The sequence below is a fragment of the Acanthochromis polyacanthus genome, chromosome 22 (genome assembly GCF_021347895.1).
Source record: "Acanthochromis polyacanthus isolate Apoly-LR-REF ecotype Palm Island chromosome 22, KAUST_Apoly_ChrSc, whole genome shotgun sequence".
Classification (NCBI taxonomy): domain Eukaryota; kingdom Metazoa; phylum Chordata; class Actinopteri; family Pomacentridae; genus Acanthochromis; species Acanthochromis polyacanthus.
In genome coordinates, this window is record NC_067134.1 from 28,889,674 (window position 1) to 28,906,823 (window position 17,150).

The 17,150-nt window shown below is 40.5% G+C and overlaps 1 protein-coding gene and 5 non-coding genes across 6 annotated transcripts; 3 read left to right on the forward strand and 3 right to left on the reverse strand.

Moving 5' to 3' along the window:
- Positions 1–4,181: 4,181 nt before the first annotated feature.
- trnar-ucg (transfer RNA arginine (anticodon UCG)) lies at positions 4,182–4,254 on the reverse strand. Its single transcript has one exon. It is a non-coding gene; the product is annotated as a tRNA-Arg (tRNA).
- A 242-nt stretch (positions 4,255–4,496) lies between these two features.
- Positions 4,497–4,570, forward strand: trnai-gau (transfer RNA isoleucine (anticodon GAU)). Its single transcript has one exon. It is a non-coding gene; the product is annotated as a tRNA-Ile (tRNA).
- A 983-nt stretch (positions 4,571–5,553) lies between these two features.
- trnai-aau (transfer RNA isoleucine (anticodon AAU)) lies at positions 5,554–5,627 on the forward strand. Its single transcript has one exon. It is a non-coding gene; the product is annotated as a tRNA-Ile (tRNA).
- A 756-nt stretch (positions 5,628–6,383) lies between these two features.
- Positions 6,384–6,457, reverse strand: trnai-aau (transfer RNA isoleucine (anticodon AAU)). Its single transcript has one exon. It is a non-coding gene; the product is annotated as a tRNA-Ile (tRNA).
- A 461-nt stretch (positions 6,458–6,918) lies between these two features.
- trnar-ucg (transfer RNA arginine (anticodon UCG)) lies at positions 6,919–6,991 on the reverse strand. The gene has a single exon. It is a non-coding gene; the product is annotated as a tRNA-Arg (tRNA).
- Positions 6,992–7,234: 243 nt separating this feature from the next.
- On the forward strand, positions 7,235–13,310 carry LOC127532165 (uncharacterized). The gene is made up of 9 exons (XM_051943365.1): positions 7,235–8,523; positions 8,706–8,840; positions 9,277–9,449; positions 9,699–9,835; positions 10,534–10,627; positions 10,839–11,168; positions 11,287–11,458; positions 11,711–11,850; positions 12,079–13,310. Exons 1-9 carry the CDS (start codon positions 8,430–8,432, stop codon positions 12,400–12,402), a joined length of 1,599 nt encoding a protein of 532 aa, XP_051799325.1. The 5' UTR covers positions 7,235–8,429; the 3' UTR covers positions 12,403–13,310.
- The last annotated feature ends 3,840 nt before the right edge of the window (positions 13,311–17,150 follow it).

A 17,150-nucleotide genomic window follows, 5' to 3' on the forward strand; every position in this document is an offset into this window, starting at 1 on the left:
TGTTGCTGAGGAGGCGTCTGGTCCATTAACATGATCTTCCAGTTTCACCATGTATGTGTCCTGTGCTCCTCAGAGGTTTCATTTAAATTAATACCAGCAGGAAGCTGAGTGTTTAAAGGTAAGAAATGTCCAGGTGAACCTGTTGCTCTTGTGATCCAGTTAGCAGAGACTCTTTTTCATGAGGCCTTAATTGAATCAGGTGTGAGAGCAGAGCTGCAGCACAAACTGTCAAGGACTCTTCTGGGAAACACCACATTAGACGTATTACTCCACTAAATTATTAAATCAGCCGTAACCAGCAGCTTTCAACATGGCTAACAGCTAATGCTAACAGCTAACTGCATGAACGCAAGAAAATACAAAAAGATACAAAACCACTGAAGCTAAATGGTGAGTCTCTTTTTCAAGCATTTCTCAAACTACTTGTAAATGTGAAAACGTTTAGTAAAATTTACTCCCAAACTGCATTTTAATTCTTTAAACGGGTCTTTTAATGTTCAGCATTAATATTCTTTTAACTGGCTTCCATCTTTTTTAACCAGCATTAATTTCTCAGTAACTAAATCACACCACTAGGTGGTGCTGTAGCACTGCAGGTTGGCTGAGCCAAGGCTTTGTAGCGTTTTGTCCTTTCCAGGACACCATAGTCTGACTTGTTTGGCGGGAGGCGCCATGTTTCGCCAAATATTCTCTGTTTTGGACTGTTGGAGGTTTTATGTGCGAGAGTTAGCGACAGTAAAAGTCTCCTTGACAACTACGACCGCTGCTGTCTGACCCTCCTCTCCCTCTGCATGACAATCCTGAACCCAAATACATCAGCAACACAACGCAGAGATAAGCAGGGTTTGTGCAGATGGAGCAGACACGCTGAATTTAGCTAAGCTAATTTAGCTTTTATCTAGCATTTTTAGCAAAGTCATTCTTTTGCTATACAGTTATTTTTTAGATAATGTATATTAGTTCAGTCCTCCTTTTAGCCAGCATATTTCAGCTAAGTCATTTTTAGCTTTAGCTTACCGTTATTCTTTTAACTAACATTTTTTAGTTGTCATTCTTTTACTATACATTTTTTAGCTAACATATCAGTTAAGTCCTTTTAGCTAGCATATTTTAGCTGAGCCATTTTAGCTTGCAGTCATTCTTTAAGCTAAATTAATTTTTTAGCTAGTCTTTTAACTTGCAGTCAGTGTTTTAGCTAACTTCTTCTTTTTTTTTTTTTTTAGCTAAGTCCTTCTTTAGGCTTACCATTATTCTTTTAGCTAACTTTCTTTTGTTAAGCCATTCTTTCAGCATACAGTCATTCTCTCTTTTAGCATACAGTTATTTTTTAAGCTAACTTATATTAGATAAGTCGTTCTTTTAGCTAATATTTTAGCTAAGTCATTCTTTTAGCTAACATTTTAGCTACGTCATTCTTTTAGCATAGTCACTACATTACAAGCCTTTTTTTTTAGCTAAGTAGCTAAGTCTTATAGCTAACACTCATTTTAGTTTACATTCTTTTCTTTGCAAACGTTTTCAAGATAAGTTGTTCTTTTTTTTACTAACAGTCATTCTTTGAGTGAACTTTTTCTGGGATAAAATTCATTCTTTAAGCTAATTTTTATTTATTTTTATTTTTTAGCTCAGATGCTCTTTTAGCTGCGGTCATGCTTTCAGCTATCAGTTATTATTTTAGTTAAGATTCTATTTTAATTAACATACTTTTTTATTAAATAACCTTCCTTTGGTCTGTTAAAGTTGCGTAGTTTGCCTTTTCTCCTTGAAATAAATCTATAATTTTCATCTTTAATGGACAGACATTTAGGACAGACAGTACGGCTGATAAATGGTAGTTTAGTTTCAGGTTTACATTAGTGCACCATGCTAGTCACCATTTCAGCTGTGTACTTATTTTCTGTCTTTTTCTCTGCTAGGCTAACAGCATCATGGCTCCTATTATCCACCTTTACAGGAAAGGTTCGTGTATTTTCACTAAAATTAAGCACTTGTTCTGTCACTGTCTGAATTTTAAGGGTTACACAAGAAAATACAGAAATACAACATAAAAGTGGTTAATCTGATGATTTTTCTGATATTTTACAACACAGAAAAGTTGTGTGTTATTGTGCATTTAAGTACATCCAGATTAGTATTGATGAATATGATGTGATAAAGTTCTTTAACAGTGAAACAGACCTTAAAAATAGCAGTAAATGCGATTAAATGACCCAATTTACAAATGTAATAACACACAAAAGAGATGTAGAAGATGAGGCTGAAACACTCCATGAGGGGTGTTCCTTCAGTAAACTAATTTGCACGGACAGATTTAGCAGAAAACGTCCTTATTGGTCCTGCTGAGAGGACGGTAAATTAAATTCTTCCTTGGAGAGCACTCGGGGCTGTGCTCACAGCGTGACATCGCCTCTGTGAAAGTAATCACAGCAGCAACGAAGCTCGGCTCACTTTGGACATTCAGCAGTTTACTGAAGCTCTGAGAAGCATCCAGTCATTTTACTGCCTCACAAAACTCCGTCAGACAACAACACAACAACACAACACCTCCTTCTCTGTTCTGCAGACGTTCAACCTGAACAGTGAAGCAGCAGCATCACGTTTCAGCTCTGACCACTGAAGCTGAAGACAGAAAGAAGTCAGTGTGACACAGATCAGCCTATTTAAAAAGTAAGAGCAGAACCAGAGATTTACCAACAAACTGAAATTAATACAGCAGTCTGAGGGATTCATTCTAGTGTCGTGCTCACAAACATTCTCCTTCATCCTCGTTTCCCCAAATTAGAAATAATGTTTGAATTCTCCACATAAACATCTGTCCAGTCACTGATAAACAGATGTTTAGGTGTTAAAATAATGTCATTGATCATGTACTGCACTGTTTGTTCCTAAATTAACTTTAAATGAGAAACTTTTTCCTCTGAGAGGTCAAATTATTTTCAGTTTCACAGCTTCAGCCCATGGGCCTGGACTTTTCGCTGTTTTAAACTTGATATTTGCATCTTGACAGACTCACAGCTTCATAAGTTATCGCTTGTTTAACCGTCCTGTTGTCTTCATTTATGGGCACCAAAAAATATTGTTCCCAAAAAATCCAAAAATTCTGCAAAAAAATCCCCAAATTTCTAAAAATTTGCAAAACCTTCAGAAAGAAAATTCTAATAATTCCTTAAAAGTTTCCATTAAAAATTTTATTTAAAAAAACAAATTTGGCGAGAAAGTTCTTGTAAATATTTTCAAAAAATGAGTAAAAATCTTCCAAAAAAATCCTAAAAATATCTAAAGTGATTCCACATATACGTATATCAGTAAAACTTCTAATATTTTCTTTAAGAACATTCATAAAAAAATCAACCAAAACGCAGCAAAATTCGTCCTGGTTTTATTTCTATGTAATAAAATGAGGTTGGTTATTTCAGCTGGCTAAAACTAAGAACACCACGGTCATACTGGATACTCACACTTTACATAATGATAAATGATAAATGACTAATAATAATCTATTAGTGCGTGACGTTAATGGTGGAATAGTCCCACTAAAGTCTCTTATCTGAGGATCCATCCAGCTGTCTGAATAAACTTCCAGTTGTGGATATTTAGACTTTAGCTGGTGGTAAATGTTTCTGACTGTCTGTATCCTCACAGACTGAACTTTAATCCACCAACTCGTCACATAACTGATGCTGAATCAGAATCCGTCTGTTCTGCAGTTAGTCCAGCCTCTGACAGATACGAGCTTTAATGTAATTATTCTAAGTGACAGACTGCTGATAAAAATCACACCAACAGTCTGACTTTGCACTGGAAGCTCCACCAGTAAAACCAGAACGCTGTCCAGCTCTGTTGCATAAAAGAACGTTTACAGAATCTGTTTTTCAACCACTTCAGAACCTAAGAACCAGAACCAGAACTGCGGCAAGAATCACAGAAAATTTTGATCCAACGTCTGAACAAAGACCGTTCTTTATTTATTACACAGTGGATTTTACTTTTAGAATAACTTACATTTTCTCACATGAGACTTTGGGGCATTTTTTTTCTTTCTGTGGAGCAAACTCCTCAAACTTGTAGCAGTTAAAACATGTCTCACATCATCAGACTACAACCTGGCTGCACCTCACTGTCATTCTACAGTCAGGGAGAAACCCAGTGGCTTAAACTAGTCCTATAACCCAGACTTAAATCAACCATGAAGGGACTTGAACCCTCAATCTTCTGATCCGAAGTCAGACGCCTTATCCATTAGGCCACACGGTTCTGCTTTGACTGGTTTATAGTGGATTTTTTTCAGCAGCCTGAAAATCACTAAATCATTTGTTCCATCTCAGTATGATGCAAAAACACCAAACATTTCCTAAAACGCTGCAGCAGAGGAATGTGTGCTTTGATGTGCTTTAATTCCCCTGAAACTAGGATGAGATGAGCCATTAAGTGATTGTAGAAGTAGCTTGGAAATAGATTTTTGGAGGAAAAAGAGTAGTTTAGAGCTGACAGAGCGAGGCCGGTTAGCTCAGCTGGTCAGAGCGTGGTGCTAATAACACCAAGGTCATGGGTTCAACCCCCATACTGGCCAGAAAGCACCAAAATATTCTATAATGACTTTTAAAAACCTAACTGTTAAATCATTGGCTGTTTAAGCAGCAGTTTCTGTTCAGATCTCTACTATTGAACCAACATCTTGCACCAGATTTAAATTTACAGTGTTGATCAATGATTTCTGTTTAATTGTCACCAATGAGTCTATTTATTGCATCAGAGTCATGTTGTTTTTGAGCAAATTTGGCCAAAAAGCTCTCAGAAGTCAGGCCGGTTAGCTCAGCTGGTCAGAGCGTGGTGCTAATAAGGTCATGGGTTCAACCCCCATACTGGCCAAAAACAACCTTCAGAACCTAAATAATGGAGTGTTGGTCAGTGAGGCAGTAATTCCTTTACTATCAAACTTTTGTTTTGCATAAGATTTAGTAAAATTTTCCAACAGACTTGGACAAAAAAGCTCTGAGGAACCGGGCCGGTTAGCTCAGCAGGTCAGAGCATGGTGCTAATGAAGTCATGGGTTTAACCCCCATACCGGCCATTTAGACTTTACATAATGAGGTCTAATAATAATTTGAGAATTATTGCAACTAATAAAGGAGGTTAATCATGTAATAATCCCATAAAATAACATACATCTGATGTCCAGTGTTTTTATGATTTACAGCCTTTGAAACATGTGGAGCTTGTTCATCCTGCATGAAGAAAGAAAAGTCTTCATAAAGATGGAGCTGTCTCCGTCTGTTCCTCCAGCAGCGGTTGTTTCTGCAGTATTCCAGTGGAAGTATTTCATGCTCCATGTTGTTCAGGACATTTTATCCACACAGCAGGCCTGTGGTCCAGCAGAGCTTTATGCCGACCAACGTCCTGCTGAGGAGAAAAATGGGAACTATTTCCACAAACACTGCATCAACACCGCAGAAAAAAAGCTCTTCACATGAGGAGTTATCTGAGCAGCATCAAGGATGAACTAAAGAAATAAAAAACTGGACAAACTCTGTCCAGAGCTCGGCCGGTTAGCTCGGCCGGTTAGCTCAGCTGGTCAGAGCGTGGTGCTAATAACGCCAAGGTCATGGGTTCAACCCCCATACTGGCCAAAAAGTCCAAAAACCACTGTTTAAATACCTAAATAATAGAGTGTTGGTCAGTGAGGCAGTAATTCCTGTTCAATCCCTTACTATCAAACCATCATTTTGCATAAGATTTAGTAGAACTTTCAAACAAGTTTGGACAAAAACGCTCTGAGGAACCAGGCCGGTTAGCTCAGCAGGTCAGAGCATGGTGCTAATAAAGTCACGGGTTCAACCCCCATACTGGCCACTCAGACTTTAAGACAAGCTTGGGAGTAAAATACTCATACTGACAGCTGAATCTGTTATTGAGCACCAACAGACAGACTATGAACTGCTGTCAGGTTCAAATAATGTCCGAGGTTAGTTCAGCATTTCTACAAAGACTGTTCTTTGTTTTGTTTATTAGAGGATGGATTTTATTTCGAATGCTGAGTACGGTCATTGAAAACATGCTGGTTAGCTCCATAAAACTATAAACATCTCCAACTTTATTTCATCCTAGTAAAAATGGTCCCATGATGCTCATCTCACAGTCAGAACGTCCACAAAGCTTGTTTTAGTGGCATTAAATTCCACAAATGAGGCCACAAATAGCTCATAATCTGCTGTTTTTGGAGATGAGCTGCAGTTAAATGATCTTGTGCTGGCAGTTTAGCTTCATGTTCTAAAGGGAGAGTCAGAGATTCTCATCAGAAACTCTTTGTCAGATGAGAATAACTGTGGATATGAATCAAACTTTCCTTCAGAAACTCATTCCTTCCCAGTTAAAGGTTGTCAAAGTGGCCAGTATGGGGATTGAACCCATGACCTTGGTGTTATTAGCACCACGCTCTGACCAGCTGAGCTAACCGGCCTGGTTTCTGAGAGTTTTTTGGCCCAATTTGTTCGAAAACTCCACAAAATCTGGTGCAAAGTGTTGGTTTGATGGTAAGAATTCAACAGAAATTACTGCCTCGTTTGCCCAATGTGCTAATATTTAGATTTTTAAGGGTGTTAAATGTTATGTTGTGACCAACATGGGGGTTGAACCCATGACCTTGGTGTTATTAGCACCACGCTCAGACCACCTGGTTTGAAGATGATAAACAGCAATTATTAAACTGATGGAAAGCTCACAGCATATTAGCTGCTATTTCCACAAAGCACTGCATCAGCACCTCTGGATTTATTTTATTTTTTCATTGTTGTTGTCTGGGTTACCTGAATAAGCAGCTGGTTAACACCCAGGAGTGATGATTCTTCACATTTACAGTGAACTTCTGTGTTCAGCAGCTGAACTCATGAGTGCAGAAGAAACCCGGACTTGTGTTAGATCCAACCATGAAGGGACTCGAACCCTCAATCTTCTGATCCGAAGTCAGACGCCTTATCCATTAGGCCACACGGTCACATGCTTTTGTGATTCATGAAGATGTAGAAATCCAACTTTAAAATGAAAGGAATCACAAATCCTCAACTTTCTGATCCATCTAATCTTTGGCTGAATCCCAAACCGCCCCCTACACACTACCCCTACACACTACCCCTACACACTACCCCTACACACTACCCCTACACACTACCCCTACACACTACCCCTACACACTACCCCTACACACTACCCCTACACACTACCCCTACACACTATCCCTACACTGCAAATGTGGCAGTGTTATTTTTTTAGTGTTGGTGTAAATTAACAGGGGTTACTATTACTTTTACTCAGAATTGATTTAAATTAACACCCCCTAGAGTCCGTTCCTGATAGTGTAAGAGTGGATATCCGTTGTTATGAGAATCACTCTGAATTTACACTCTGGCTCGTTCAATTGGCCACACCCACCACTTGAACCTCTCGTCCTTGGCGGTGCAGCGGAACACAGTCACACCGTATGAGGCACTCAGACTGCGTCATCGAACTTTTTTCATCCAAATTTCTTCTTTCTACGGTAAGTTACGTTTCAGTTGGTAAAATTGTTTCTTTTGGATTGATATAGCCTTACCAATGAGTCTGGAGCGAATGGCATTTGTAGGAAAATATCTTGAAAGGTTCGTTTTTGTGTTTTTTAGCTAGCTAACGTTAGCTTAGCTCGCTAGCCCTGGCCAACACTGCTCGACCAGGGTTTAGCTAATATTAGTTCCTCAAATTATTAAAAGTGTCAATAAAGGAAAGGCTTTATGAGTAATGGTAATATTTTGAAAAGGTTGTACACTATACAAGTAAGTTATAGTATGATAACATTACACATGTGCAAGGCACATTGTAGCCACATTTCCTTCGCGCCTGCTCGGCACAGTACGTCTTCTCGCCTGAGGTTCCAAGCGAGATGAAGCGGCGACAGCAACGTAGCTTTCTGCTGTAGTCACGGCTTTTTATTGTAAGAGAACGAATATGGAGAGCAGAAAACTTTCACACAAGTGACTTTAAGGGTCTTTCAGTCGCCGTGCTATATTACGGCTCCACTCACGATGCGGTTATATGGAAATACAACTAAACTGAGATGAGCTGAGTCAGCTAAAGGAGCGTCGAGCCGGACCGCGCCGAGTAGGCACTTCGGAAAAGTGGCTTGTGTTTGGTAGTGTTGGGTTAAATGTGTGGTGATGTACAGTGTTTCCTGTTAACGTTAATTAACGAGACAGGGGCGTTTGAGTCTCTCATGGAGACAAAATGTTTTGTTATTTCTTTCAGCATTTCACCTTCCCTCATCTCTGTCATTGTCATGTACAGCTAAATGTTAAATTTGTGCGGTAGTTGCAGTAATTAGCCCTCCCCCCACCTCCAAATGTGTGTAAAAGTAAAAAATTAGGAATAATAATAAGTTATGCCATTCTTGTCTTTGAAGCGACATGCTGGTCCCTGTAGAATATAAAGGAGTCAGCAAATGGGTCAGGGTACCACAGGCAGAGGACGAGTACAATTACTCCCAGTTTTTGCAAGCAGGTAGGCTAATTTGACTGTCATGTTTATTTGTGCATGTAGGGTTTTCCTATGTTTTTCCTAGAGACTACAGATGAAAATTAGCTTTCCTGCTAACGCCGGTGTATTTATAGTTCATCAGCTTTGTTCATTGATGTATGTTGGCCCTCCCAAATTTTGCTTACCTACAGTATCTTCTGTTTTAGTGCTGGCAAAATTCAATTTGCCAGGTTCTGCTTCCTTGAGCCTGAAGGATTCCTCAAACGTTGAAGTGGATTCGGACATATTTGATGAACTCTTGAAATCATCTGGGGTGTCTTTCAAGGCCGAAGACTGTGATGGTGAGGGATTGCAGGCTTATATTTTTAATTTTTAAGAATTTGACTCTGTTTTCTACAACAGCAAATTTTTATACTTGATTCTGATTGGCAACAACCGGGCAGTTTCAGTATTAATGGGCACATCCTATTTGATCCAATACATGAGAGCAACGCATGTAGGTACTTTCTTTCCCTTGCCCGGTGAACTAAATTTCTCAGAATTGATGAATTGATGCTTTGTTTTATAATATTGTATATTGCTATGAGTGTAGTCTATAACATAAGCATTGTAGAAAAGCAACTGACCATTTGAGGATGGGGGTTACAGCTCAATTCACAATGCTTGGGGTATTTTCTTGCCACCCCCATAGCCCTAGGCGTGGTAAATTGAGCTGTAACTCGTTTCCTCTCGTGGTCAATTGTGTCATTTACACTGCAAGGCTGTGTGTTTTCTTAGGTAGCACTGCTGAGGAGGAGTTCTCCGAGGGCTCGTCTGTATCAGACTGGTCACCATCACCTGCATCCCAAGGGTCATCATCAGGTTCTGACTCAACGCTGATACTGGATTCTACCAAAGCTCGGAAAAGACAGCTGATTGAAGGACCACTGGATAGCAACGTTGCAAGAGATGTAAGTTAACCACCTGATATTGACCCTGATGTCAATTAGACCGATGACAAACCTTACATTAAAATTTCACATTAAGTATATTAGTACTGCAGCTTCAGTAGGTGTCAGACTGAAGACCCAGAGCTCTGGTATGTTAGCTAATTCTCATTTATCATGCGCGCCTTGACCAACTGTTACATCAGCCCGGGTTGCACAGGCTGACATACCTACTGTACCTGCAGTATGAATGTCATGCAATTGTCGTTTCAGAATGTCAGAGTCGCTCTGTATTCAAAGCCTGGTGGAAACGAAATATTCAAAGAGTACGAGAAAACAAGCACCATCAGTGATGTTACAAGAAGAAAGATGGTAAACATTCTCGTGGCAGATATGGTGGAGAGCCATGGGTAAGCAATAACAGGTTGTGGTTGTTTTTTTTTTTTTACCTCCAAAAGTCGCTACCAATTATGTCGTCACCCACACCCATGTGCACATCAAGGTTAATGTAATTAAATATTTTCATTAGTTTTTATTTTTATTTAGTTATTCAGTTTGCTTTTTTTTAATTTTAGTTCAGGTTTAGTTTGTTCAACAGGTGATGAAACAGCTATAGTTTTTATTTTGAGGAATTGAATAGTTTTTATTTAGTTTTCATTTGGTTTTAATCTTAGTTTAAGTTTTTCGGAGAAAGCCTCGGTGAGACCTCTAAAGATGAACTTCCACATTTGTGGGATTTCTCCCTTTTAGTTGCATCCCATAATGTTCCCATCAGTCCTCCACCCTTTCCATTCACTGTTATCTACCTATGGGTCGTACTCCAAGTCATTCCATATTGAGCTATGGCCTTTTCTCCCTGCAACTTTAGCATCTAAGAAAACCACAACTAAGCTGATGTTATCTGACATTCACTTTAGTTTTAGTTAGTTTTGTATTGTTCATTGCAGTTTTTATTTAGTTCTTATTTTTGGAAAAAATGTCATTTTTATTTCAGTTTACTAAATTATTTTTTCACTGATAGTTTTTGTTTTAGTTAACTGTAATATCCATGGTGCACATAAATGAAATTTGCAGTTTTTGGAGGAATGACACATCTATCCCTTTTCAGGAGGGTTCCTCCAATGAATGTGCGGATCCTCTACGCACTAGGGATTATAACACTGTTCCCTAAATTGAAGGACCCAGATTCCAAGAATGGCTATGTGAGTATAAACAGTAATGCATCCCCATACATTCTATGTTGTAAACTGTTCTTGTCTGTATATAACATCTATTGCAAGTCTACCTGTCCTGAGTGAGGGGTCCCTCCTCTGTTGCTCACCCTGAGGTTTCTCCAGTTTTTTCCCTGTTAAAGTGCTTTCCTGGAGTTTTTCCTTAGTTGATGTGACTCCATGTATTTTTCTTTATCAACAGGAACATTTCTATGATCACCAGAGTGGTTCTGGCTACCTAGCATGGAGGCTGAAAACTGTTCAGCGGAACTCTGCTCAGGACAGCAAGAAATCCAGGACCACTTTCCAAGAGGGCCCCAAGAGTCCACGCAGTATCCGTTCAGATGAGAAGCAGTTGACTGGTGATGAATGCAGGGAAGCCATATCGGCGATGAAACACTCAAGTGATACGACCCTTGTCAAAAATAAGATGAAGGCAACATTCCAGCACAGGCAAAAGGTGGTTCAAGACCTGGTTACTGCCTCTACTGTCCTGGATCTCTTTCCTAGATTCTTGGATACACCTGGCTTGGTAAAACATGAAATAAATTGCTGATGACTTTGTGGTGGGCTTGTTTTGCTGGACTGTTTATTGACACCCGTAGCCCCATTACAATGGTGTTCTCATCCACAAACATTTTCTGTTTAAGATCGACCAAGACTTCACAATGATCTTCGGTGAGGAGGTGTCTGGTAAATTCCTTTCCAAGTGGCCAACATTTTTCAAACCGAGGGTCATCGCAGATTGCTGCAAGAATCTAACTCCGAGTCCGCGTGTGGATGAGCTACTTGTGTCTGCACAACAGGAGTCTGATGATGGTGGCAAGTGTGGACACAGTAGATTGCACATGCAATGTGCTACTTTGTAGTGTACACTAAATGTGTACACTACAAAGGAGCACATTGTTATGTTCTTTCATGTTTTTGGCCCCTTTACTACAAATCACATACTGCACATTACTGCTAACCATTTTCAATCCTTGGTGTAATTTAAGAATTCCTTACTATAACTGATGCTGTAATGCTTATAAGGAAATAAAATACATTTTTAAAGTGTCAATTCTAATTCTGCAGTGTGGCATTCTGAAGAGTGGGACTCTGAGACGGCCGCCATCCTTCTGCTCCTTCACCTCTTGCCTCCAACAGTTAAAGGCAAGAAGACCAGCAAGATGAGTGCATCGGATGCTGCTGGACGCCTGATCAAGTTCATGAAGGTATTTTCTTAGGACTGTACATCAATGATGCATGTTTTCATGTCAGCTGATGTAAGGTTTCAAGAGCCAAGATGGTGGGGTAATGGGGGGGTGATGCAGTTAAATTGTTTTTAAAAAATCATTCTTGCCACAAAAAAAAATTAATGTTGTGTACATTCTTAGATCCGTCCATGAATTCATTAGTTGTGTACATCCATCTATCAAATATTAACCCCACCCCCTCCACAGGTGGGGTCAAGCATGGAGACCTTCCTTAAGGAAACTGGCCCCAAACAGCCCTTTCTTCTCGGTGTTGGGGAAAGACGCAAAAGCATCCAGGATTTCTACATCATCCTGGACCAGAAGGCCATTCCCTGCAGGATGCAGACCCCAGTTGCTGCCTTTGATGAGCTCTTCAAGGCACATTATGTTTTTGCTGTGTCGTATGATGATGCGCTGTCCAGCTTCTTCATCTTCATCCAGACCACCGTGTATGGCATCGACGTCGGCAAAGTGAAAGAGAGTCCTCGGGTAAAAGAAATCAGAGCGAGGCTTCTTCACTGTGAAGTCTGAAGACTGATTTTGACCACAAATGTACACATGTTACATTTGCAAGGTACACCACACCAATTGTTCAATGTTATTTAGACATTTGAAGTTTGAACATGGATTGTATCCCGGAAGGTCTATGCGCTTGAACTGTGGAGAGCCTGGTTGTTCATTTGTTTTTTGTACATATTCTGGTTACCAACGTCACCTATCTAGAGCACATAAGGACTGTCTTGATCCAAATCCTGTTAGCAGCAGTTTTGAATTTGAGCCTGTTGCTGGGCCTTCCACACCAGTGAATGTGGATCCTCCTGTGAGGGTCACTGCACATGTTCCAATTGAAAAGAAGAATATACTGGACTTGTGCAGCTCTGTTATTGCTCAGGTTCAAGCCTCAGGTGTTCCAGACAGTACTGTGCAGTGTCTAGTCGGCTCGATGGAGGAACTGGTTAATGACATTCAGGCTCACGCAAAGGAAGCAGTTGTTAATTGTTTGTCTTCTGATGCATCTAAAGAAACTTTGGAGAGAGTTGAGGGTTGCTTTGATCAGCTCGAAAACCCATTTTCATGTCTTAACACAGAATCTAAAAGGAAGAGGCATTTTGAAGAGAAATGGAATATAGTAGAACCTGTAGAACATGTTCTGGGTGTCCGTTTTGATGTAAGAAGAGACAGAAAAACAGGCACGTATAGGCAAGTTCCAGTCAATGATAAGTTTATGTATGTACCTATCCGGGGGTCTCTCTCATCTATGTTTAGTAACAGTGAACTCTGTAACAGCTTCCAAGAAGTAAAACTACACCAGGAGGGATTTTACAGAGATATAAGTGATGGGTCCTACTTTAAAAATCATAGTTTATTTTCTCAGCAAGAACTTGCTCTTCAGATCCAGCTCTACTATGATGACTTTGAAACTGCCAATCCATTGGGCTCAAAAAGGGAGTACACAAACTTGGATGTGTTTATTTTATTTTGAGAAATTTATCACCAAAACTCAATTCTGTGTTAATGAATATCCATCTTGTCGCTCTCTTTCATTCAGAGGATCTTAAGACATATGGGTTTGAGCCAATTCTGAAGCCACTTATTGACGATCTTAAGATTTTGGAGACTGAAGGAATACAGTTGCCCTTTTCAGCTACACCTGTGAAGGGTTCAATCATTCAGGTTACAGGAGACAATTTAGCTCTCCATGCACTTTTAGGTTTTGTTGAATCATTCAGTGCAACGTACTGTTGTAGATTATGTTTAACTGATAAAAGTGATTATCAGTCAGTTTTCAGTGAAGATCACCCAGGTTTAATTCTACGTTCAAAAGACCTTCATGTTGAACACGTTCGTGCCATCCAAGAAAATCCTGCTTTGAAATCAACATTTGGTGTCAAACGAGACTGTCCACTAAATTCCCTCCAGTTTTTCCATTCAGCAAACAATTACGCTGTAGACATAATGCATGACCTGCTAGAAGGAGTGGTGCAATATGAGTTAAAGCTTGTTTTTCAGTATTTGATCAAGAATTCAATATCCCTGAGTTCATTGTCTGAAAGAATTGCTAGCTTTAACTATGGATACACACAGAGAAAGAACAGGCCAGGTGGGCTTAAGCTGGATGACAACAGCAAAGATCTCGGACTTAATGCTATCCAGTCTTGGTGCCTCCTACGCAATGCCCCGCTGTTATTTGGAGATTTAGTTAACAGAGAGGATACCTGTTGGCAGTTGTTACTCCTTTTAATTCAAATTGTAAACATTGTGTTTTCACCAACTATAACTCATGGTATGACTTGTTATTTGAAACATTTAATTTTTGATCATCACAAGCTTTTTAAATCCATCTTCCCAGAGCACAATTTGATTCCAAAACATCACCATATGATCCACTACCCAAGCTGTATTAGAAGAATTGGACCACTCATACACATTTGGTGCATGCGATTTGAAGGAAAACATAATTTCTTCAAGAAATGTGTTAAAAACTTCAAAAATATTGCTAAGACTCTGGCTAAGAAACATCAGTCTCAGTTAGCATTTCATTTTGAGAACTTTTGTTTCCAAAGATTACAGTTTGGTCCGATTTCTGAAGTCCTGGTCAGCAGTATAGAGGGTGGAGAGGTGCTGAATGAAGCTTTTGATGTGTCGTCAGTTTCTACCACTTCCTGGGTCAACAACTATGGCACAGAGTATCAGGTTGGGATGTATGTGGTTACTGGAGTTGAAAATGAGATGCCTTTGTTCAACAGGATTGACAATATAATTGTTAAAGACAACAATGCCTATCTTTTGATTTGTAAAGTCTCGAATATTTTTTTTGATGTTCATTTAAATGCATTTGGTATTGAGGAGAAAAATGAGGTTTTCACAGTGATCTGTGTAAATGACCTGGTATATTACAGACCTTGTGATAGGCAGTTTTCATATGACACCGATGACCAAGTGTACCTTGTTCCATACTGTAACTATATGTGAATCCATGCAGACTGTTAATTGTTACTGTGGTGTGGTGGCCATTTAATAAGACTATTTTTGTAAAGAAGTTTTTGTCTTGTTTATTTTTTGTGATAGGTTTGGCAGGTGGTTGTGGTGGTTATGGGTGGGTGGGTTTATTGGTAGTCAAATTTTACACCCATTGGTCTGAATCCATTGGTAGTCAGTGTAGCATTTTCAACCACAGTCACTGTAACATTTTCTTGAAATTACACTAGTATAGAGTACTATTGACACTACACACATATTGGCTAGTGTTAATTTTGAACTCCTTACAGTGTTGAAATAACTATAGCTAAGAGTGGAAACATTAACACTGACACTACACATGTGTTAGCCAGTGTTAATTTTGAACTCCCTACAGTGTTGGAATTACTAGAGCTAAGTGTAAAAAAACACACTGACACTAGTGTAGAGTACTACTGACACTTCACAAGTGTTGGCCAGTGTTAATTTTGAACTCCCTACAGTGTTGAAATAACTATAGCTGAGTGTAAAAACATTAACACTAGTGTAAATGTTAAATTAACACTGAAAAGAGTGGACGCATATACACACTTTCCTGGTGTTGAATTTAACACTCTCAGAGTTAATTTAACTCTGACTGATTTGCTGTGTACACACTACCCCTACACACTACCCCTACACACTATCCCTACACACTATCCCTACACACTATCCCTACACACTACCCCTACACACTACCCCTACACACTACCCCTACACACTACCCCTACACACTATCCCTACACACTACCCTACACACTACCCCTACACACTACCCCTACACACTACCCCTACACACTACCCCTACACACTACCCCTACACACTATCCCTACACACTATCCCTACACACTATCCCTACACACTATCCCTACACACTACCCCTACACACTATCCCTACACACTACCCCTACACACTATCCCTACACACTATCCCTACACACTACCCCTACACACTACCCCTACACACTACCCCTACACACTACCCCTACACACTACCCCTACACTACCCCTACACACTATCCCTACACACTACCCCTACACACTATCCCTACACACTACCCCTACACACTACCCCTACACACTACCCCTACACACTATCCCTACACACTATCCCTACACACTATCCCTACACACTACCCCTACACACTACCCCTACACACTACCCCTACACACTACCCCTACACACTACCCCTACACACTACCCCTACACACTACCCCTACACTACCCCTACACACTATCCCTACACACTACCCCTACACACTACCCCTACACACTACCCCTACACACTACCCCTACACACTACCCCTACACACTATCCCTACACACTACCCCTACACACTACCCTACACACTACCCCTACACACTACCCCTACACACTACCCCTACACACTACCCCTACACACTATCCCTACACACTACCCCTACACACTATCCCTACACACTACCCCTACACACTACCCCTACACACTATCCCTACACACTACCCCTACACACTATCCCTACACACTACCCCTACACACTATCCCTACACACTACCCCTACACACTATCCCTACACACTACCCCTACACACTACCCCTACACACTATCCCTACACACTATCCCTACACACTACCCCTACACACTATCCCTACACACTACCCTACACACTACCCTACACCTACCCCTACACACTATCCCTACACATACCCCTACACACTACCCTACACACTACCCCTACACACTATCCCTACACACTACCCTACACACTATCCCTACACACTACCCCTACACACTACCCCTACACACTATCCCTACACACTACCCCTACACACTACCCCTACACACTATCCCTACACACTACCCCTACACACTATCCCTACCACACTACCCCTACACACTATCCCTACACACTACCCCTACACACTACCCCTACACACTACCCCTACACACTACCCCTACACACTACCCCTACACACTATCCCTACACACTACCCCTACACACTACCCCTACACACTATCCCTACACACTACCCCTACACACTATCCCTACACACTACCCCTACACACTACCCCTACACACTACCCCTACACACTATCCCTACACACTACCCCTCCGTTTGCGCGTTCCCGTGGAGGGTCCTCCATATTAAGGGCCGTCCCAAACCTCGTAGGGCGGAGGGAGAGTGGACTGTTCAGCCCTTAAATAGCGAGTCTGCATCGATGCTCACTCTGGACAACTTTTTCAGGAAGTGCAACGTCGAAATGGAGGAGGAAACAAACATACTGATGTAAGTTCCAC